The 23,026-nt window shown below is 40.0% G+C and overlaps 2 protein-coding genes and 1 long non-coding RNA gene across 3 annotated transcripts; 2 read left to right on the top strand and 1 right to left on the bottom strand.

Annotated features, from left to right (window-relative positions):
* Positions 1-1,429: 1,429 nt before the first annotated feature.
* Positions 1,430-4,269, bottom strand: LOC308400864 (tripartite motif-containing protein 16-like). Its single transcript, XM_080888890.1, has one exon. The coding sequence runs from the start codon at positions 3,599-3,601 to the stop codon at positions 1,904-1,906; it is 1,698 nt and encodes a 565-aa protein (XP_080745016.1). The 5' UTR covers positions 3,602-4,269; the 3' UTR covers positions 1,430-1,903.
* Positions 4,270-8,173: 3,904 nt separating this feature from the next.
* Positions 8,174-9,152, top strand: LOC308401930. Its single transcript, XR_013972654.1, has 3 exons — positions 8,174-8,246; positions 8,611-8,821; positions 8,974-9,152. It is a non-coding gene; the product is annotated as an uncharacterized lncRNA (long non-coding RNA).
* Positions 9,153-9,163: 11 nt separating this feature from the next.
* On the top strand, positions 9,164-13,467 carry LOC308401416 (uncharacterized protein). Its single transcript, XM_080889619.1, has 4 exons — positions 9,164-9,309; positions 10,435-10,755; positions 12,518-12,738; positions 13,373-13,467. Exons 1-4 carry the CDS (start codon positions 9,216-9,218, stop codon positions 13,457-13,459), a joined length of 723 nt encoding a protein of 240 aa, XP_080745745.1. The 5' UTR covers positions 9,164-9,215; the 3' UTR covers positions 13,460-13,467.
* Positions 13,468-23,026: the final 9,559 nt, after the last annotated feature.

Here is a 23,026-nt window from a genome sequence, read left to right as displayed (position 1 = left end):
GAACTTGCAACTAATCAGGTAACTGACTCTTAGCTGCTCTCCTCTGGGGAACAGGGATGGGTACTGGGTCTGGCCGAACACCAGCCATCCCCACCTGAGGAACAGATAAGGGCGCAGGGACGAGCTGGGTTGTTCCTGCCTATACCCTGGGAGCCCGTGCAGGCGCAGGAGCTAGCTGGACCTCTGCTGCTCCCACCCAGGGAACTGAAACGGGTGCAGGAGTCAGTGTCTCTGTTAGCACTGTAAGGGTGCAAGGGAAAGCTTGGCCCGAGCTGCCCTGGGAACAGGAACTGGAAGTGGAGAGCGGAGCTCAGGAGCAGTAACAGTCACTGGGCAAACTAGGTTAATGGTGCCAAAGACAGTTTCAACTTGACACCGAGGTGTCACTCTGAATAATGTCTTTAGAGTTCAAACACACAGTAGCGGAGTTATCTGATTCAGGAGATACAGAGTCCACGGAAGACGAAACAGTGTTACTGTTGATCTATTTTTACTTATTTATTTATTTATTTGACAGATCCGCCTTCCCTCTGTGTCGACCATTCTCACCTGCTGGTAAGCCTCAGTCCTGAACTCCTCTTCCCTGTATGGTTGAATGTGAAGTTGCTTTCCCTGTCTGGATAATAAATCTTGGAAGCACATCTCCTCCCTCTTTTTAGTCTAAAGAACCTGTGCACCTGACTGTGTTAAACATATAAATATGCATTAAAGCCACTAAAGTGTCTTATAGTCCCTGTTAACACATGCCTGCTGACACATGATACACAGTAATATGTGTTTGAACAAAACCTGAAACCTGTTAATGTTCTGATTTAACAGCAGATTTCTCCACATGCAGGACAGAGAAATTCCTGCCTCTGTCACACAAAAAGTGGAAAATATATTTGTTTGACATTTTAATCACAATAACAAAGAAATAAACTGTTGGTAGATCCACTTTTTACAATGAATCATTCATCAGTAAAAATCTAACTCAAATCAAATACAACAAATTCAACATTCATAGAAAAAAATCCAACCCTGCAGGGATCAAACATCTGATCAAACACCAGGGTTGGACACAGACTTTCTAATCTGACATCACAAAGTTATTCTGAAGCTGTAAATCTAATTAAAAACTCCCCAAAACTACTAAGAGAAAACCCTTAAAAGGTTCAGTGATAGAAGAAAAATCCTTTACATATAAAATCAACAGAGGTTCCTGATAAATAGACTAATAAACAGAGAATAGCTGAACAGTTTCTGTGACACAGACGTAAAAATGCATAAATGCTCCATGATTTTCATTTCTATCCATCATCTTGAACACTGACTATAAATGTGTTCACTTCATTATTGTGTGATTTGGTTTCTTCACGTGTCTCTGTATCTGAAAAATGACATTAAATGTCATCACTCTAGATACAATAATAACAATATAAAAAACCTCAAAGATTAAATTTTTTATTACATTTTAAAAGTTCAAACCTCAAAGACATTAAGTTTACAGTCATGTATGATCAAGAAAATCAACAATCTTCACATTTCAGAAACTGGAACCAGCTTTAAATGTGACTAAAATAATGATAAAACAATCAATTCTCTAATCATTGACTAACTGATGAATCACTGCAGCTCCAATATATTGTTGCATTTGACAACCCACTACAGCAACTACAGAATAAAAGCACTAACCAGACTGATGACAGATTTCAAACATGCTGAATATGAAGAGTAGTATCATTTAAACTCACATGATTATCAGCCATAAGAACAAATTCAGATTTATATTGATGTAAGGTATATAAATGTAAGTACAGTTTGAATCAGTGCAATATTATTTTCACACATCAATGGACCACTGAACTTCTCAGCTTCTAAAATGTAAAGCCTCATTTAGAAACTACACAAGTACATATAATGGTCAGGGATCAACATGAACCTGTCTTCTCTGTTTGACTTTAATCAACTCTGCAGTGGCTCCAACTCTATAAAGCCAAAGTCCAGCATAGAGCGGCTGAGTGAATGTGGTCTGGACTCTGTGGAGGAGAGTCATGGTTTCAGAGACGCTGTAGAAAGACAGAATACCTGCTCTGTGATCCAGGTACACTCCTACTCTGGAGGACCGAGGACCTGAGAGATCAGTTTGGACTTTGTTGTGCAGAAATATATAACCGTTTGTGTCACAACGTAATGCCCAAGATTTGTTATTGTTTCCAAATCCACATTCATTGCCCCCTGCTCTGCTGATATTCTTGTATGCGACTGCTACACGAACTCCTCCCCCTCTCCACTCCACCTCCCAGTAACAACGTCCAGTCAGACTCTCTCTACTCAGGACCTGAAGCCATCCAGTGAATCTGTCTGGATGATCAGAATAAGACTGTTGTTGTTCTGTTCTTGTTACTTTTCTGTTCCCCTCAGATAATAACAGATGTGTGTGTGCTGTGTTTGGATCCAGTGTGATTTCACGTGAATATTTTAAGAATCCAGCTCTGGTCTTTGGCTCTGCTGGTGACAGTAAAACATCCACTTCAGTGACTGTCAGTGAGATGTTTGTCCATTCCTCTCTCAGGATGTCCTGTAGTTTATCTCTGGTCTCTGACACAGCTGCTGTCACATCCTCAAAGTAGCTCAGAGGACGAATATTGATGCTGGATGAGTGTGTAGACTCACTGAGTGCTGACAGTGAGGGGTAGTTGTGTAGAAACTGGTTGTGATCCTCTGTGTGTGAGAGCTGCTCCAGCTCGCCGTCTTTCCTCTTCAGCTCAGCGATCTCCTGCTCCAGCTTCTCCTGAAGCTCTTTGACTCGACTCACTTCAGTTTCCTGCTGGGATCTGACCTGCTGCTTCACATCAGAGCTTCTTTTCTGGAGGAGACGGATCAGCTCAGTGAACATCTTCTCACTGTCCTCCACTGCTTTATCAGCAGAGCCATTGATGGCCTCCACCTCCTGTTGAAGCAGCTTCACATCTTTCTCTCGCTCCTGGATTCTCTGCTGGATGTTTAGTCGTCTCACCTCGAGCTCCTTCTGCTTCTCAGTCCTTTCTGCTGCAGCTGGGACTGTTTCATGGCCTTTATGTTCATCCATTGTGCAGAGATAACAGATACTCTGCTGATCAGTACGACAGAAAATCTTCATCACCTCATCATGACGAGAGCAGATGTTCTCCTGGAGCTTCTTGGAGGGGGCCACCAGCTTGTGTTTCTGAAACTGAACTACATCATAGTGAGGTTGGAGGTGTTTCTCACAGTAAGAAATTAAACAGACTAAACAGGACTTGATGGCTTTCAGCTTCCTCCCAGTGCAGACATCACAGGCCACATCTTCAGGTCCAGCATAGCAGTGATCAGCTGGAGCAGCTTGGAGTCCAGTCTTCTTCAGCTGCTCCACTAAAGCTGCTAACATGGTGTTTTTCTCCAGGACAGGCCTCGGTGTGAAAGTCTTCCTGCACTGAGGGCAGCTGTGGATTCCCTTCCTGTCCTCTTCATCCCAGAAACTTTTAATACAGTTCCTGCAGTAGCTGTGTCCACAGGCTGTAGCCACCGGATCCTTCAGTAGATCCAAACAGATGGAACAAGAGAAGGTTTCTCGGTCCAGCTGAACTCCTTTCTGCGCCATTTCTCCTCTCAGTGTCAGCGACTGTGTGAGTTTCACTTCCTTATAACTGAAACTAGTCTGAGCTCTGATCTCAACAACATGTTTCTGCAGTGAATGGAGCCTGTCAGCTCTTACATGTCACCACATGTTGGTTACACCCATCTTCAAAGTGCAGATCTGAAGGGGAGGGAACGAGGAAACACGTGGACAGAGAGGAGGTGCTGTGTTTAAGAGCAGGAAGAAGAGGGAGGGTTATCAGGCTGTGCTTCACTCCAGGAAGAGGAGCAGTTAGAGAGCGATACTGTGTGTTTAACCCTTTTTTATTTACTGCTCACATCAACTTTTAGGCTTGTTAACACTTTCTTCTATATAAATAAACTTCAGTTTAGAAATGTCAGAGTTCTCACTGAAGTTAACAAACAGTCCTTCAGTTTCAGTCAATGCAGGAGGATAATGATCCTAAACATACAGATAAGGCAGCCACTGACATGATGCTTATGTTGCATTTAAGTTTATGTTCATTTCAGTTGTTTCTCTCCCTCAAACACCATCAGAGGTGAGAGGGTGCAGCAGGTGTAGTAGTTGGTATATGAGGCAGTAAACAAATTAAAGGTTTTTCAAACACATTCATCTCCACAAAAATGTGATAAATGTTTGACAGGAATAAAAAGAAACTCTGATCCTTCTTTAAAAGTATTTTTCTGTTATTACGGTCGAGTTGATCACACAAAATCATCTTGAGCAGGGACGTGGCTAAATACTGGTATGTGAGAACCCGTCAATATTAAGGTCTCCACTGACTGACTGCAGCTTTGTGACCTGGAGATACTGGATATTAGAACTTGGTGGTCTGTAACAGCAGCTCACTAGTACAGGTTTCACAGGAGGAAGCTGGACCTGTAACCACAGAACTTCCAGTCGGATCAACAGTCACAGCAAGAATCAGCATCTGCACATTTATCATCAAGAGCAGCAGGGGGCGCTGTTACACACAGAGGCAGGTTCTCTCCCAAATGTGTCCAGAACAAGAGCTGAGCAGCTTTTTCTGTGAGTCAAAGTATTTCTAACAAACTACAGCAGATCACAGAGCCTGTGTCAGCTCAGCTATCAGAATCAAACAGTGAAGCTGACCTGTGTAAGTCAGCAGGTCAGACAGTATGTTAATGAGGGCAAATCTACAAAGCAGTAATGAACGTTTCATAAACCACATTTAATACAAATCTATGATACGTCCATAAGTCTGCACCGTCTGAAACCTCCTCACATTTCAGCCCTCATTTCTCATCATATTGTAATCTACAGTTATTTAAACTGTGTGTGTGCAGGCTGTGGCTCTGTTTCACTTCCACAGTTCAACTACAGAGGGCGCTAAAAGGGTCCAGGTCATGTTAGTCTAAGTGCCTGAAAAGAAGTTCAGTTTCCTTCTTTTTAAGATATCCAGGCTGAACTTCACGACAACAATTCAAGCGTCTACCAATGAGAGTTCAGGACACTGTGATTGATCTACGACGGGGTGGTAAATACATCAGAGGGTGACCTCAAGTGTTTTTATGTCTAGTTAACAGAAAGAGTAGGAGTATAAGCCATGTTTGCTCAGCAGCAGCTTTATATTAAAGGTTGTAGCTTTAGTATTTTAGCTTTTATATAAACCCCTGTTTCACCCCCTGCTATGTGCCTATTGTGAAGAGGGAAGCTGTGACCACTAGAAGTATAGTAGTAGGTGGTCGGAGGAGGCTTTAGTGGGACTACAGGGTTGTTTTGAGGTGACAGACTGGGAGACACTCTGTGAGCCTCACGGTGAGGACACCAGTGGGCTTACTGAGTGTGTCACTCACTACATAACCTTCTGCACCAGCTCTATCATCCCAGCACGGACACATTGCACCATTGCTGCCTCTCCTCCACCATTCACTTCCACTCGTGACCAGATTCAAAGACAAAGGAGAAGACTCCAATCAAGCACGTTGTAACGTCGGGTTGTGTTTAGTGGTTGAGAGGAGGCGGCAAAACACTTAGCAGGATAGTCGAAAGAATACACACTCGCACTGGCATTGGGAATTCCACAGCGTGTTCTTTAATATACCTTCTGTTCATCAACCATATAAGCCCGGTTGAACGGCTGCAGCTTAACAAACATAACGCACAGTGTTCGTACAACCCATAACGTTGCAAACAAAGGTGTCTGGAGAGGTAAAACATAAAATCTGTCCGTCCTCATGCACTAGCGTGTAAGCACATGTCCACACAATCACAGAGAGAGCCAGTGGCGCATACGGATGACAACATTAACCCTTGACTTGGGTTGTCTTAAAGAGACACCACACCATTGTGACTGTTACAACGTCTGCTGGACCAGACCAGATGAGTGCTGTGTCCTCAAGGCCTGTCCCACCCAGCTTTGTGGAGTCTTTTATAAATTGTTCATGTTGAGTTTGCCATCTTCAGAAGTTTTATGATGACTCTGCAGTGGTTGGATGTATCAGTGTGTCATGGTCCGGCTGAGTGCAGGTTTTTCCATAGAGCCGGTGGCTCCACCTCTGGGCGGAGTCATTGCATTACAGCCTGCAGTCCACACCTGTTGGCAATTAAGCTGCCAATACTTAAGACCAGCGTCACCAGGTCTTCAACTAACCTCTGTTAGTGTAGGCCGACACAGCTCTTGTGATGTTGTTTACAGTGATATTCTCTGCCTGTAGTCATCCACCTGATCCCGATGCTCAAACTCTGACAATACTCACCTTCATTTGGACGCCAGTTTTCTCTGCAGCTCTTCCTCCACAGCTCCTGCTCACTTCTCCTCCCTGCCACAGTTACCGGATACCACATGTGTATACCACATGTGTATACCACATGTGTATACCACCACCGGTATCCATCACCGCCTCACTCGGACCACTTGCCCCTCTCATGCAGATCCTCCACCTAATAAGTAACACAGTTCTTGTCCATATTTGGTCTTTCCTGACCTGCAGAAAAACACCTTCTGAACTTTACCTCCTCTCGGTACAGTGACTCAAAAGTCTCCTGGTTTTGTTCCCTCAGCCTGACTTCCCTTTTCCCCACGTCATAGAATTCATATGTGTATAGTTTCCTAGTACTTCATGTTTGTTGTACAGTTCACGTTTGTTAAACTACTTCTTAGAATCTCACGTACATCATGGTTCACAGTTCATAGTCACATCATAGCTGTGATTCTGTGTTTGTAAATAACGTCTTGTTATCATGTTTCCCAGTGACTCTGTTTGTATCTGCAATTGAGTCCGTTTGTCTGGTTTGGTCTCTGACTGTGACACAGTGACAGAGATGAGGCTGAATACTGGGCTGTTTTGTCACATGGTGCAAGCAGAATCATCTGCAGCTCAACGTAACAAATAAACACAACAAATAAATGGATCTGGCTGTATGGGTACTTAATAATCAAGCTGGCAGTAATGTTGTGGTGTTTAGTAGACAGGAGGGTGGGGAGTGTAAGAGGAAATGACACACAGGACATGGTTTGAGGTAGATTCATACCCAGGCCCTGCAGTGAGGACTATAACCTTCACTACATTGGTCGTCTGCTCAGCCAGGTTAACTATAACAACACTGTCAATTCAGTCTGACAGTGAGTTAGTGAGTTAATCCACACTTTAAGCTTAAATTTCAAAACTTACATTTAACTACTGATTTTATCTACTGTTCTGATTTTATCTGTTTTGATTTTATATACTGTTGTTTGTTTGTTTGTTAATTAGTTAGTTAGTTTATTTGCTTGTTTTAATCAATTTTAAATCATGCTTTTTATTTGTTCTTGTTTCTAATGTCTCTGTAAAGCACTTTGAATCACCTTGTTGTTGAATTGTGCTATACAAATAAACTTGCCTTGCCTTGCCTTGCCTTAATGACAGTGAGTCAAACCCACTCCCTCCTCCAACTATGACGGCTTAGACAGAGACTTTATGCAAGCTTCTTTGAAGCTGGCAGACAGTGAAGGTGAAGGTGAGCATAACTGAGTTCTAGCGACTCCTTCTTACTTTAATAACTGGTAAATTTCACTGAAGTTCAAAACAACTCTCAAACCACCAGGAAGGAGACAACAGAAGTATTTATGTTTACCTTCATTGTAATTTCTTCCTTTACCTAAGCTGGTGAGAGGTTCTTGTAGTTGTTGTTGCTTTCAATTTGTAAGATTCCTGCATGAAATGATTTGATCGAATATTTTTAATTTTATATTTTAAATGGTTTACTGTTGTCTATCAGGAAGAGGAATACAATATCTCAGGGTATCTCTGTTTAGCCTGCTGTTCTTGCTACATAACAGGGATATGTGTTTTCCTCTTCAGAGATTACAAAAGGGTTCATGTTCAAAGAAAGTCTTTAAATCCATTTTCAATTTTGTGCCACTTGGCTAATTGTGCCATTTACTTTCAATATTTTATATAAAATAATGTCAAAATGAGACAGCAAAAAAAAAAATTGATTTCTAAACAAATTAATTAATATGCCTCTTTATTCCTAAGAAAACAGTCAGCTTTGAGATGTTGTTTATTTTTGCTTTTTAGATAGCACAGAAAGGAAACAGGAGGGTGACGAGAGTGTGAGGGGAAATGACACAGGAAATGGTCGGAGGCAGAATTAGACCCGGGCCCTGCAGTGAGGACTCTAGTTTTATCCATCTGTTAAGCTGGTGACAGGTTTTTGTTGTTGCTTATAAATTCAGTTTGTAAGATTTCTGCATGGGATGATTTGATCAGATATTTTTAGCTTTATATCAACTCTATGATTTATTTTGAGTATTTAATGTTAAATAATCTCAGAGTGCAACATCAAGAAATGATGGTGATTCAGAAATAAATAAATAAATAAATATACTTTTTATTCCTTAAGCCAAACACAATATTCAGATGAGAATAAAATGCCAGGAACATTTTATAACCTGGAAAAAAATCAATGTGCTTCATGTGTTCCTCTCAGAGGTTGAACCAGCTGTCGTCAGGTTTTCAAAGTCAAATTTGGTCTGAAACTCTTTTCATTCACACTTACGGCATCAGGGAAACTTCACAGTACTGATCTACATCATCGTGTGATGGATGCATCTAAAAAAGTTGAAGGAAGTGATAAAAAGGAAACAACTCATTCAGTAACTTCAGTTTTCTGATGATCTGACAGAGTGAAGAGTCAGACGCTGTTCTTCTGAAGTTTAACGACTTTTCTGCATCAGAATGAAAATCCTCCATTTTCTCTTCTTCTGCTTCTTGTCAGGTGAGGACTGATGAGCTTAATGTTTCTCTTTAATTCAAAATATACTCAACTTTATAAAACACTTTATGAAATACATTTATCTACATACACTAAATAATGTTGTGATTATCCATCTTGTGTTAAATGTATTATTATTATTTTTCATCTGACAGGTCCAGCTGGGCTCGTCAAGGCAAAACATAATATTTGGTCTGCAGCTGAAGGATTTAATGGCACGCTTAACTGCAACTTATCTTTGTCTGGAAGCACAAAGTTCTTCTGTAAGGAAAAATGTGAGCGAGCAGAAGATATCCTCATTAAAACAGATGGAAGCACAGCTCAGAGTGGCAGATACAGCATGAAGTATAAAGATGGATCTCCAAGAAGAGGAATTGTGTTTTTAAGCTTCTCACAAATGATCAAGTCTGACGCAGGAATGTACAGGTGTGGTTTAGGAAGATCTTCTGCTCCAGATTCATACTTTGACTTTGAGGTCAGAGTTTCAAATGGTGAGTTTTTACTAAAGGTCACTGAAATTGCAAATGTGGAGACCCCCCAGGTCTAATTTAGTAATGTGGATCACTTTTAGATCAACCTGTTCAATCAATAAATACAAGTACGTTTTACCTGTTATTGCACTTAAGTGTCCATGTTATATGGCATGTGACAACTGTACTAAGATAACGTTTTAGCACCTCAGTGTAAAGCCTACAATAATATTCAATGATTTATTGATTCAAATTTAGGCTCTGCTAAAACTGAGTTTTACACCACCTCCAACTATCAAAGTCTAAAGCAAAATCTTGCTTTTGTTCAGATTTTCTTTTGTCTATAACTGATTTTGAGCATCAGTATCATGGTTTACATCATGATTTAAATAGATGAAATCTACTAATTTAATTCCTATGATGGAGAGTAACAGAAGAAATGTTTTACCTAAAAAGTTGATGATCTTCCAAGAGTGTCATCATGCTAAAAAGAAGTTAGTCACCTTTTTTATATACAGGCTCATCTTCTAGCTGTGAGTCCTGAGAAATGCCTCAAAAAAAGGACAAATGAAACAAAAACTAAAACATTTGCAGTCACACCGGTGAACTTCAAGGGTCTATAACGCTGCTCTTTAAGTTCATAGTATGTATGTTACATTTTGCATGGGTTCATTAAATATGCAACAACAAGATTTGATTCTCAGAGGATCAGGTAAGAATGTGTTTTTCAGATTTTTCTGATTTATTATGAAATGATAACTGTGCTCATTTGATCCATGAAATATAATCATAATACAACAGTGTAAAAAATGACCCAACACACTAGTATGTTGTATGTTTTATGCTTGTGGGGTGTTTATTGAAGTGCCACACACGTGGCTTTACGTTTCGGCACATAAGTCATAAGCACACAAACTCTCTCTCTCAGGTCTCCGCCTTCACTATATATATAGGGAGAAACCTCAATGGTTAAATGACCACCACCTGTCCCTCCAGCCTCCTTGGCACTGCCCCTTTGAGCTCACTGCCCCACTCCTCCCCTGCAGCTGAGCCAGGGACCACACCTCCCCTGCAGCTGAGCCAGGGACCACACCTCCCCCACAAACTGGTTCAGTTCAGACTAATTAATGTTCTTCTATTTCACAGATCTGGATAAAAACGTTGGTTTTTATCGCACACAAACTGAGGGAGAAAAGATGACATTGGTATGTTCCAACAACACATATGGACACAGGAAGTTCTTTTGTAAGAATGAGTGTAAGAATGAAGGGGAGATCCTCATTGACACAACTAATAACAAATCTGAGAGTGGCAGATACAGCATTGAATACAGACCAGGATCTGTGTACGGACTGTATGCAACCATCACACAGTCGTCCAAGTCAGACACAGGAAAGTACATCTGTGGTTATGGGAACCCTCTGTCTCCAGATTCATGTGTGAATGAATATGTTCTTGTCATTGATGGTAAGTTTCTTTTCAAAACAGTAAAAAAAACTTTTAACTTTTGGTGACTTTGAGGTGAGATTGTTGTTACTGCCAGAGATCAGCTGATTGGTTGAGACATCATTATACCTTTCTAACAATGCAATACAATACAATACAATTTTATTTATATAGCACATTTAAAAACCCGAAGGCACACCAAAGTGCTTCACAGTAATATGGAGAGTCAACATAAGTCAAAAACAGGGTACAAATCAGGCACAAGCACAGATAGGATAGAGGCACTAACAGACCAGGAGAGTTAGATAAATACAAAATATGCTATGAAGACAAAAACAACAGTAAAATTAATAAAAATAATACATTTAATAAAATCTAATAAAAGATTTAAAAGTTTAATAATTAAAAGATTTAAAAGGGTATTAACTGGTCGGGAAAGCCAAGTCAAATAGATATGCTTTTAATCTTGATTTAAAGGACTGGATAGAGTCCAAGGCTCGAATAGAAGCAGGGAGGCTATTCCAAAGGTTGGGTGCAGCTGAAGCAAAGGCACGATCGCCTCTGGTCTTCAGTCTAAACTTAGGTTGGGCCAGGAGTAATTGACCTGAATCTTAATGCACGACAAGGAGTGTACAAATTAAGGAGGTCAGTGAGGTAGCTGGGCGCAATGTTATTCAGGATTTTAAAAGTGAGTAGCAAGATTTTAAACTCAATGCGATATTTGATTGGTAACCAGTGTAGATCAACAAGAGGGTCAAATTTTCTAGTGCCAGTAAGAAGGAAGAAGCATTCTGAACGAGTTGCCGCCTTCGAAGAGAGAAGGCTTGGAGACCACAGTAGAGAGAATTACAATAATCTAACCTGGAGGTCACAAAAGCATGGATAAGCTTTTCCAGGTCCCTGTGTGGTACATAATGCTTAGCTTTAGAAATCTAACTACAGATGATACTTGCTTATCGAGCTTAAAGGAGCTATCCAAATAGACACCCAGGTTACGCATAGAATCAGAGAGAGAGTTAGCTAGGGGCCTCAGCAGGGCAACAAGCTGGTCTCGAGGAATATGGCTGTCGAACACCATAACTTCAGTTTTTTTCTAACATCAACATTTTCTGATTTGCTGATAAATTTATTCCTCTGTTCATTCACAAATATAAACCATATTTCTTATGAAGCTTTAAAAAAACATACAGATATTTAAATATAGTAAGTTTCACAGTCATAATGTGCACTAATAATTTTTAATCAGAGCACATATTATATACGAAACATCATTTTTTATATTACTAAAAGTTTTTTAACTATTTGAAATCTAAGGTTATGTGTGTTTAAGATGTGTGAGCTCCACTTTGAATCATTTTTTTAAAGTTGTGATGGTGGAGCTAAAATTGAGGGCAAAACATCATCATCATCATCATCTTTCACTAAAGCTGAGTGTTTCTACTCATGCAGGTGAAAACATATGTAGTGCGCTTTATGTGAGATTTCCCAGTCTAATGTGTAAAAGAGTATCAGCTTATCCATCAGCTGATCTGATGAGACTGACACTGAACGTGACTTTGTGGTTTATCTGAAAAAGTAATAATGATGTAAAGAACAGGAAAGCAGGCAGCTGAGTGATTACAGATCTTCCCTATTGAACTTACACATAAGCTTCATGTTAATGCTGCATTTAGTGCTTCATACATGTTTGTATTTACCTGTATGATGATATGATTCGTTTTACTGCATGTGTCTGTATCGCTATTGATTTAGTATTGATATTTTTTCTGTTTGTTGTTCACAGATTCAAACACACCTGCTTCCACACTGCAGACAGCAACAACACAGAGTGAAAGTGTCACTGCAGGAATCCCTACACATTGTCCTGACTCCTCCTGGCTTCTGGTTGTGCGTGCGTCCTTGGATGGTGTTTTGCTGATGGCTGTTTTCCTCATGCTCTGCTACATTAGTAAGACAAGGAGGAACTTTGGACTGAACACCAGAGAAAATGACACAAACATAGAGGTGAGTTTGTGTCACTTGTTTTCATCACTTGTCTGTTGTTGCAGGTTTCAGTGAGTGTTGTTGATTCATGCTGTCAGTGTGACTTTCTCAGTGAACTGTAGTGAAAAGAGGTGATGTTACCTGTTATTACGGTTTCTTCAACAATATCCTTGTAGTGTTAGTCCAATAATCACACAACTGGTATGTTAACTCCAACTTTAATGGTCGCCTTCTTTCGTTCAACCACACAAAAAAAACTGACCCTCCAAAACTTCTACTCCCCCTTCCCACCTGCACGTAGCCACGCCCCCCTTCACTGGACACTTGCGCAGTGGGACAGATACATCTTAACAGTAGTTACATACAACATACAACATATTTTTTGGTCCTTTGAGGTTATTCCACAGCATCATAATTTCAGGATGTCACATCTAAAAGTGTGAAAGCCCCTTTAGTTCTGTTTCCAGACACTGCAGCACATGTAAGCTGCTCTGAAGCAAATCTGTTGAACTTCTTATGATATTTATAATGTTACATTTTTTTTTGGTTTGTTTGTTTCTCTGGAATAAACTTTGTGCTTCTGTTTTTTTAAAGTTCAATTTGCATTAAACTGTGATGTTGCATGAGGTTATTGTCTTTTTTTTTTCATTTTCAGTTATCTGTAACACATGAGAACTGGGATCCAACCATCAGAAACAAAGAGTCCAAAAGCAACAGGACAAAACCCACTCTTCATTATTAAAGACCAAAATCTAACAAGTAAAAATGAATTTTGAGATTTGAGATTTCACAAATCCATTATTTCCCAACTGTAACTGAAAAATGTTGTAAACATTTGGTTTTATTTCATTCATTGTTGTCTACTGTATGATTTATACATCTATGTGCTTACTTATGCCATGTATTTGAAATCACCGGTGTTTATTACAAGATACAACAAAATTAAACAGGTGTTGAGGATGCAAAATGGTGTGATGGTTCCTTAAATAAATTAGACAAATACAGAGTGTTCTACAATAATGAGTCTGTGCTGTTCAGGAAAACAAGAAACAATAAAACATACAGTAGAAATACAATCGATAGTTGCACCAGAAGCCCGATTGAGGGATGTCTAAATGCTTTGTTGAATCAGGGGAAACATCTTCCAGTGTGGTCAGAGTCAAAGACCAGCCATCTAACTTTGCTTCTGGAGATTTGTTGTTTGTTTGTGTTGTTTGCTGTTTGTTTTGCATTCCAGTAATCTGATCAAAGGAGGATTACTCCATGTACTACTTAGGTTCGGTGCTTGGTCTGTGACCAGCAGCTGGCCTACAACAACAACACCTCATCGATGCTGAGGCATCTCCGTGCTAAGCACAATGCGGTCCCATCTACGAGTACAATGACAGTGAATCCAAGCATTCATGGTATGGACATCAACCATTTTTCAGTCATTCATTCATTCATGTCTCACATCACTAGCACAAAATGTCACTAATTGCGTTTGACTTCGCTTTCTGGGTGAGAGGATGCACTGGTTGGTGGTTCTTCCCCTTCCTATGTAATGTCCGCAGGCTATTGGTAAGATGGGAGGCCCATTTACTTTATCCCACAACACATAATAACCATTGAACTACCTGTGAATAATGGCATTAAAGCCTAATCAACTTATACAACACAGTTAAGCCTATTTTCATCCTCACAGTCAAATGTTTTTGTGTATTGAAGGGATCATGAACACAAATCCCACTCAGACCAGACAGCAGGTGGTCGATGCTGCTTTGGTGAACATGATCGTGAAGGACTCGCAGCCCTTTTCCATTGTTGACGATGCTGGTTTCAGACAGTTTGTTGGTGTCTTGGACCCAACCTACACAATCCCCACCAGAAAGGCTCTAAAAGAAATGGTGGTGGAAAAGTTCAAGGAGGAAAAGGAGAAAGCAAAGGGAGAAGTGGAGAAGGCTACAGCTGTCAGTCTCACCAGTGACATGTGGACATCCATTCATATGGATGCCTACTTGGCTGTGACATGTCATTTTGTCAATGAACAAGATACACTATCCACAGTGTTGCTAGGAGTGAGACATTTCTCCAAGGCACATACTGTCATGACCCTGTGCCTTCTCGGCTGACTCTGTATGGCTACAAGTGTTTTTGTTGTGCTGCGTCTCCCTCTCTCCCCTCCCGCGCACTGCGCTCTACCGGGGCGGAGTCATGACGGCTCCAGCCCCTGGCTCGGACACCTGCAAACAATCATCTCACTCACTTCTTAAGGCGGCTGCTGAGAGTGCTTCCTCGCTGGATTATTGTGTAACACTCGTCAGTGTCATTGCCAATCTGAGCCTTTTTCCGAAGTTTCTTTCGTGCCGCAACTTACCTGTTTTTCCTCCCTGTGCCAGATTTCTCGCCAGCCTGAGGACCGCCGTTTGGTGAGCTAAAAGCCGGAGTCCGAGCTACCTGAGCTTCAGTGGATTGTGTACATAGCCGTCCCCTTCCCGTGTCTGCTGTTCCCTGGAGACCCTCTTCCTGTGCCCCCTCACCTGTATATATCCACACCTGGTGTCTGTGTGTAAATAAATTGTGAACTTTAGTGACGGTCTGCCTCCGAGTCGCTCCTGAGCCTGACACATACAGCAGAAAATATTGCTGAGGTGAAAAAGGTTTTGATGGAGGAGTGGGGCATCCAAAATAAAGTCAGATGCCTCGTCACTGATGCAGCACCAAACATGATTGCCTCATCTAAAATATTGAAAGTGTGCCACACAAAGTGCATTGCACATACTCTGAACCTCATTGTGAGAAAATCAATTGACAACACGCCTGGGCTTGAGGAGATCAGAGGTAAGGCACGTAAATTGGTAAGCTATTTCCGATCTAGCACAACAGCAAAGGAGAAGCTCTGCCAAATGCAGCAGCAGATGGGCAGATCACATCTAAAGCTCCTTCAGGAGGTTGATACCAGGTGGAACAGCACATACACCATGCTGCAGCGTCTGTATGAGGAGAGAGAGCCAGTTAGTGCTGCCCTTGTCTCAATGAGAACAGATCTCACACCTGTCACTGCTGAGGAGTACCACTCAGTTAAAGAGAGCCTGGAGGTGCTTTCTCCTTTTTACACAGCCACTACTGAACTTTCTGGAGAGCAGAGAGTATCTGGGTCCAAAGTCATTCCACTTGTCTGCATGCTGCGGTATGCAATTGCTAAAAAACAACCTCAAGTTCTTGATGACAAAGCCCACCAGCTGTGCATGAACCTCACAAGAATGCTGGGTGAATGTTCGTCTCACTTGGAAACAATGAGTGTAATGACCATTGCTACCCTGCTTGATCCAAGATTCAAGGCTGTGGGGTTTTGCAGTCAGACCAATGCTCAAGCTGCAGTGAGACGTCTGACTGCAGAATGTGCCACCATCATTGAAAATGAAAAAGACCAGATCATGCCCATCCCTCCTATCCCATCTACCTCGTCACAGCCAGAGCCAGCAACCAGTTCTGCAACTCAGTCAGGTATGGCTTTTGTTGACCTGAAGTCCATAACACAATGACAGGGTTCCAGCATATTCTAAAAATGTCTCAATAGTAAGAATATGCTTTAATATCCCAACGTTTCAATTCCGTTATTGGAAATATGTGACTACACTCTAAAAAGTAATTCATCAGGCCTTTTACCACCACTTGATTAAATCCATGGCTGCAACATAAAAATTCTAATTTATTGATTAAGATAGACCTTCTAAGTTGCAAACTTTATTTTTTTGGGTTGTGTTGAAATAATAATGTTGGTAATTACATTAAATTAATTTTATATGTAATTTGAAATTAAATCCCAATGTTAGTGGGTTCAAAATAAAATTCAAGTTGTAATTACTTAAAGAAATTTAATACATAACTTGTTTTTTTCCACTGTAACTTCTGATTTCAAATTCCCTCCCCTACCGACTTAACTAGCCGGGCAAATTCACACATGTTGAGTTGCATGGTGCAAGCTTTTGTAAAAGACATTTCAAGGTAAGTAACATTTCATTTACAAATAACAGTTCTACCAAAGCAAAGCATTTGTGCTAGTCACCTGTAGTGGATTTGTGTATGATGTGATGCTCATACAGATAAGGAAATACTTTGCACTACCACATGTAGCTAATGCTAGCCATTCTAAACTTTAGCACAGCAGAGGATAAGACTTATAAAGTTTCATTTGACAAAAGTCTTCAGCTAGAGAGTGCAACTGTGGCTAGGAAAAGCGTGGTTAAAGTTTTGCTACACAGTGCAATCTAATTTCGATCTTAGGCTGATTTTGTTTTTCTTTTTACCAAAATTGGAAGCCTTAAACTGTGAATAGTTTTGTCAGAGGGATAACCTAGAGGCTTCTTTTTTCCATCTGGCTCACCTATTTTATGTCTTTATAAAACTTGCATGACCTATACGTAATATTACATTGTAAATGATTTTGGTTAGTATTGTGATACAGCTTAAAGTAAGTATTGTTCTTGATCTTAAGAGCTGTAGCTATCTTTGTTTTGTTTTTTTGGGGTTTTTTTTTTTTTTAAATCAGATTGTGTGAAATATTGTTAATGTCATTCAAATAGCATTATTCTGGCATTAACAATGTGAATCTACTTAATATTAAGACTTTATGTAAGCAGTTAGTATAGTGTGATAATGAAGGGTCATTAGTGCTTTGTTAAGTTGGGACACATTTTTTACAAAATGGGCTGGGAGTGAACAATGTGTAAATTCGAAACCTCTGCAAAAACAGGGTTGCTAAAACATTAGAGATTACACCACGGTTATGGTGGGGAAGTCTCCCTTGTCTTCACCAAGATTGTTTTTGTTCCCTCAAAACTTGGGGTAGCCTTAGATCACTTCTATCCTCTTTAAATAATGTATTACAGCATTCATTAATGCAGTATAGCTAATAGTCTGCAAGGTTTAATTCTTCTGTTTGTGTGGTCTACAGATAAAGGAGGAGTTCAAGAGAATAACCACTGTAAGCCTTGAATGGCTACACTTGACCATTGCACCCCAAAACTGATGGATGTCATTTTATCAAGGGGAGGAGCTAAGGGAGTGAGAATCAGGCAGATCAAGGACATGCTTCTTGAGGTAGGACAACTATTTAGACTTTGGGTAGCTTTGAAATGCACTTTGTTGTCAGTCACCCATGTATTTTATACTCACACTTTATTTTTTCTTAAATAGCACAATACAATTGAAACACGCAGAGAAGTAGCCATCTGCTGCCTTATCACTTTCCTTGGAGAGAAGGACGAGGACCTTTTCATGGAGTTTGGTGTAAGTAATTCAGCATTGTGTGTGTGTGTGTGTGTGTGTGTGTGTGTGTGTGTGTGTGTGTGTGTGTGTGTGTGTGTGTGTGTGTGTGTGTGTGTGTGTGTGTTCCATTGATCATCTGAATTCATTAAGATTCAGTAAGTATAAAAGTCTAATCTATAATTCACTAACCTATTTTTTAAAATTTGCTTTACAAGGACACCAAAGAACTTAAGGCAGGTGATGAAAACTGCCATCATCAGTGACCGGTACACCCCTGGATCTAACCATAAGACTGCAACCATTGTGGTGGAGGAAACAAAAATAATGGAGGGCCAGAATTTCCCAAGGTGCTGTGTTTTGCTCATGGGCATAATATATGCTCTCAATCTGAGCTAATGCAAATATACTTTTGAAGTTGTTCAGAAGCTGTTCCTTGACCTTGATGGAACCATCATTATGTTAAAGATGTTGACTCTGTTTCAAAAATTGTTAACTGTTTTGAATCCTGTATGTGTAAAATTGATCTTAAAGGTGTTTGCTACATTGTGTAATAGAAAGATGCAAGATCTTGTAAAGTTTGGTAGGCATTGAAAGTTAACATTTACTGAACACTTGCATGGAAGTATTACTGCAACAAAATGTTTTCTAAGTAGATTTTTTACCAATTGAACACATTTGTTTCTGTGGTGTTAAATACATAAAGGCATATTCTATAACTTGGCTGTGATGGTATAAATCTAAATTTCTGGTTTATTTTCACTTTTTAAATACAAAGTGTTGAAATGCCTACTGTTAAAAAAATAAAAAAGTTATTTGATAAAAAAAAATGTTGAATGAATTCCTTTCTTAAAAGCTATTACAATAAAAAAAAATAAGAGAAAGCTAAAATGATGATAATAATGATGAAAATCAGCAACTTACTATTTTAAATAATGAACTTTAAAAAATTGTTTTTGTAATTGCTGTAATTAATTACATAACACTTAAAAATCATTTCAAATAATGTGGAAAAAGTAATTGGAGGAACATAATTTTTATGAGTAAACAACTTAAAAATATGTTTTTAAGCTACCAAATATTACATAAATGGTAATTCAAATCACCTTTGATTATGGAGGATAATTTAATTCCCGTAACTCAATATAGTTTGTTGGTTCAATCTAATTTCAACATAAGTTATCATAACTCAAAAAGACTAATGGAAACTGTTGCGTTAATTTTTTTTGTTGAGCTTAAACAATAGTTTTTAGAGTGTATTAGACGTTTTTTAACAAAACGACAATCTGCTTGTCAAAATATAAATTTCATTAGATACCTTTAGTATCACTTACATTTGAATATTCACATGTGATGTCATTTTAAAATACATCTGGAAATGTCAGTCTACAAAATGTGCAGCTATTTAATTTCATTAGTCTTTCAGGTGGTGGTCTGTGGGATTTGCTGGACAGCCATATGGTGGAGAGGCAGGTGAGGAATGCCACAGCAGTGGAAGTACAGAGGTACATGGCAGATCCTTTGATTCCCCGGACAGAGGATCCGCTCCACTTCTGGGCAACCAAGAAGAATGTATACCCCCATCTTCATAAACTTGCTTTGCAGTTTATGTGCACCCCAGCATCATCCGTTCCATGTGAGAGGATCTTCTCTAAGGCAGGGGAAATCATATCCAAGAAAAGGAACAGACTCAGTCCTCGCAGAGTGGAACAAATTCTTTTCTTGAATAGAAGCCACACAGGATAACCTTAAATGCATCGTGTTTGTATTTCACATGTTCGCAAGGATTCCCCCCACCCAGTTCACAATCAGTTCTTTCCCCAGTTTCAAAATATATCAGAGATGTAGCAAATATCATATGATCTATAAACAGACCTGTCCAGGTGTCCAGTGGTTAATTGCTAAGTACCTGGAGGCAGGACCTCACAGCAGAGGCATGCGCCATACTGTGTTGTATGTTATTATATGTATTTTGCATGTATTTTATTTACCAACATAAAGAAGTGACAGGCAAAGAAATACCACACCATGATGCATGTTTACATGAGAACGGTTTATTGATTACATCTACCCATTAGACTAATGATGGCCCGCTGGAAGCTGGCGCTCCGGTGTGTACCCAAAAAACAACACACTGCAGAAGCACTGTGTCGTTTGGCCAGAGTCACGTGATCGGTGACATCCGAAGCTTCATTTCGAACACAAGTGTTTCAGTGGTTTACAGGCAGGTGAATCATTCGCGGGATTTTGAGTTGATTTTGCTCAATTCATTTTATCTGCCGAAGTGAAAAACCTGACATGTCCAAAATCATGTTTTCATAATGGAAATGCCATTACAGCATATGACTTTAGGAACACTTCCATGTGAATTAAAGCTAATGAAGACTACAAAAATGTATTTGACACTATACGTACATTACATTGCTACACAGTTTAGAAAATCATTTTGTTTATTGTTTTTAGGTGATAGTCTGCAGGACCCAGGAATACCTGCATATCTACCAGCTTGCAGTGTGGTTCCTGCACTCCACAGCCTCTTCTGTTCCATGCAAGTGGATTTTCTCCAGGGCAGGAGAAACTATTTCTAAGAGAAGAAACAGACTCAGCCAGCGCACAGTAACGCTAATCCTCTTTTTAAATGTAAATAACAAAAGGGCTACCTGACATAGATCATGTTTTTACTTTGCAAGTTCTTGATTAGGGGTGGGTTTTGATTATCGCCTTTCTGATTACAATCCATGCTAAATTGAATAAAGTGATATTGATTCATTACAATCCTGTGTCGATTTGTAAATTAACGTTATTATGCCTGAAACGCCAGCACCTCATGTTAAATCTCACAACATGTCGTCAAACACCATACGTCACAATGTGTCCTGCGTCCTGATCGCTGCAGACGGTCTCCTCCGTGACGTCTCTCCTGTACAGTACAGTACAGAATCGCTGCACCGATCGCTAGCAGCGTGACTCTGCAGTGCAGTACTGTATGGCCACGATGTCGACGAAACGTTTCGCACCGTCAAAAATTAAAATTGGCTACTTGATTTCACTTATCGCTGGTTATTTTTAGAACATAACACCCGCGATAAACGAGGGACAGCTGAGAAATATAACATTTGAATCCATTTTCTCTTTTGCTCTGAGGCGCGGGGGAAAAATATCGACAAGTCGATGAACATCATTTACAGACATATTGGGTAAATGCCCAAGACATCTATAGAAATGTAAATCGCCACTTGATTCATTCATTTGCTTAACTTGATTTGGGCCATAAACAAGGTGCGAATAGGACACCGGAAACAAAGCTCCCCACAGGAGTTTCCACACCGGTAGCATATGCTAACGTGCACATAGTCTATTTCCCATGTTGGGTTTTACATGTGAAACACTTTGCACTGAAATTGATGGAAAATACAACAAGGTTTCTTCAATCTGACAAAATGTTAGACATAATAGTGTCTAATGAATGTATCTGGGGACTTTGAGTAAAAATGTGCCTGTTGTTCTTATGAACCATCCATCCATCTTCATCCGCTTTATCCGAGGCCGGGTCGCGGGGGCAGCAGCCTAAGCAAAGAGGCCCAGACCTCCCTCTCCCCAGCCACCTCCTCCAGCTTGTCCGGGGCAATATGAACCCTGTGTCTCAAATGTTTAGTCAGTTTCATTTTCATGTTTGTTTTCCTTTTGTCCCTGTCAAGTTTATACATCTTAGTCTCTGCCTCAGTGTCTGTTTCTTTGTGCATTTAAACCCTTAGTTAGGAGTAAATGTGGATTTCCTGTGGCAAACATGAATGTCAGTTTCTCGGTTTATGAAGGTCACCTTTAACTATGACAGTGCTGAGATACGGACCTCCTGTGAAGTTGTCACCATACTAGTGATGAGCAAAGCGAGACTTCGTGAAACATTTGAAGTCTTTGTGCTTGTATTGATGATTCCAAACAATCTGAAACCATCTCCACAGTGGCACCTGCTGGACAATTTGGCTATTGTCACGTCCTGATCATATTCTGTGAAATGGTGACACAGACAAGTTCTGCACAACTTCAAACAAAACCACTTATTATATCAGACTATCAATATCTTCGATCACTACATGTTTTGGAGAAATCCTCCAAAACAATTTGGGTAATTAGTGGTACAGTAGAGTACTAAGGTCACATTAATGAAAGGAAGGAGTTTTACCTCAAAATAGTATTTTGAGAAAAGTCGAAATGTGGAGATTACAGTTGTTGTTTCAAGCCAGACAAATGCCACAGCAGCTATACCCTCACAAAATGCCTCAGTGAAACAAAACAATCAGCTGTCTTATCATGTCTTGTGATACAACATGCATCCTCTTCATTGCACAAGGGTGTAACCATCGATATCCTTGCTTCTGTCCATTGCCAGACATTTCATTTTATACAAATCCAGCCAACAAGTTTGTGTGTTTGTTCCCTTCTGACCAGATGCAGCTTTCTGCACCACCACATGGCCTTATAACTCTCACCACTGTTTATGTGCTAAAAGAGAAATAATTTTAATAAATACCAATTCTGAAGTAGAATTTCACTAACTCATCTACACAAGTCATTTAGTAGACTGTATATAAGCCATAAGAGTTTTGTCTACAAACAACTGTTAACTCCACATTTCCACTTCAAAAAAATATTAAAATAAATCAGTAATATATATTTTTATTTATGTGGCCTCTAATAATTTCCCTTTTATATATTAATCACAGTCGAAATGTGTGTGTGTGTGTGTCCTCCCATGCTCAGAAGTCTGGGCGCTTAAGTTAATTTGCCAAGTTTGAATTAGCAACTAAGGAAGAACAAACTTGGAGTATTTGATGTTGAGAAACAGCTCTTGTCTTTTGTGGCTCACTTTGTTGCTGCTGCAGCAGTGGCTGTGACATGAACTCTGCCTCATGTGTTCAGAGAGCTGCACACTTCACCAAACTTGAAGGAGCTGTGTATGTGTGCTTTGCTTTCATTTGTGTTTCCACCTCTGGCCACCAGGTAGTGCGCTTTTGTGTTTTCTAGTCAGCTGGGTTGTGTTTTAGGCCCCGTTAGTGAGGAG

This window comes from Rhamphochromis sp. 'chilingali' (genome assembly GCF_963969265.1).
Source record: "Rhamphochromis sp. 'chilingali' genome assembly, chromosome: 1".
NCBI classification, from domain to species: domain Eukaryota; kingdom Metazoa; phylum Chordata; class Actinopteri; order Cichliformes; family Cichlidae; genus Rhamphochromis; species Rhamphochromis sp. 'chilingali'.
The sequence above is the reverse complement of the archived record's forward strand: the minus strand, read 5'-3'. Positions and strand labels throughout refer to the sequence as shown.

Excerpts from the sequence above, each read along its gene's own strand:
- LOC308400864 (XM_080888890.1), bottom strand. The coding sequence starts at position 3,601 with ATGGCGCAGAAAGGAGTTCAGCTGGACCGAGAAACCTTCTCTTGTTCC.
- LOC308401416 (XM_080889619.1), top strand. The coding sequence starts at position 9,216 with ATGATCAAGTCTGACGCAGGAATGTACAGGTGTGGTTTAGGAAGATCT. Across the intron at positions 9,310-10,434 it reads TGAGGTCAGAGTTTCAAATG|ATCTGGATAAAAACGTTGGT; the intron begins GTGAGTTTTTAC and ends TCTATTTCACAG. Across the intron at positions 10,756-12,517 it reads ATATGTTCTTGTCATTGATG|ATTCAAACACACCTGCTTCC; the intron begins GTAAGTTTCTTT and ends TGTTGTTCACAG.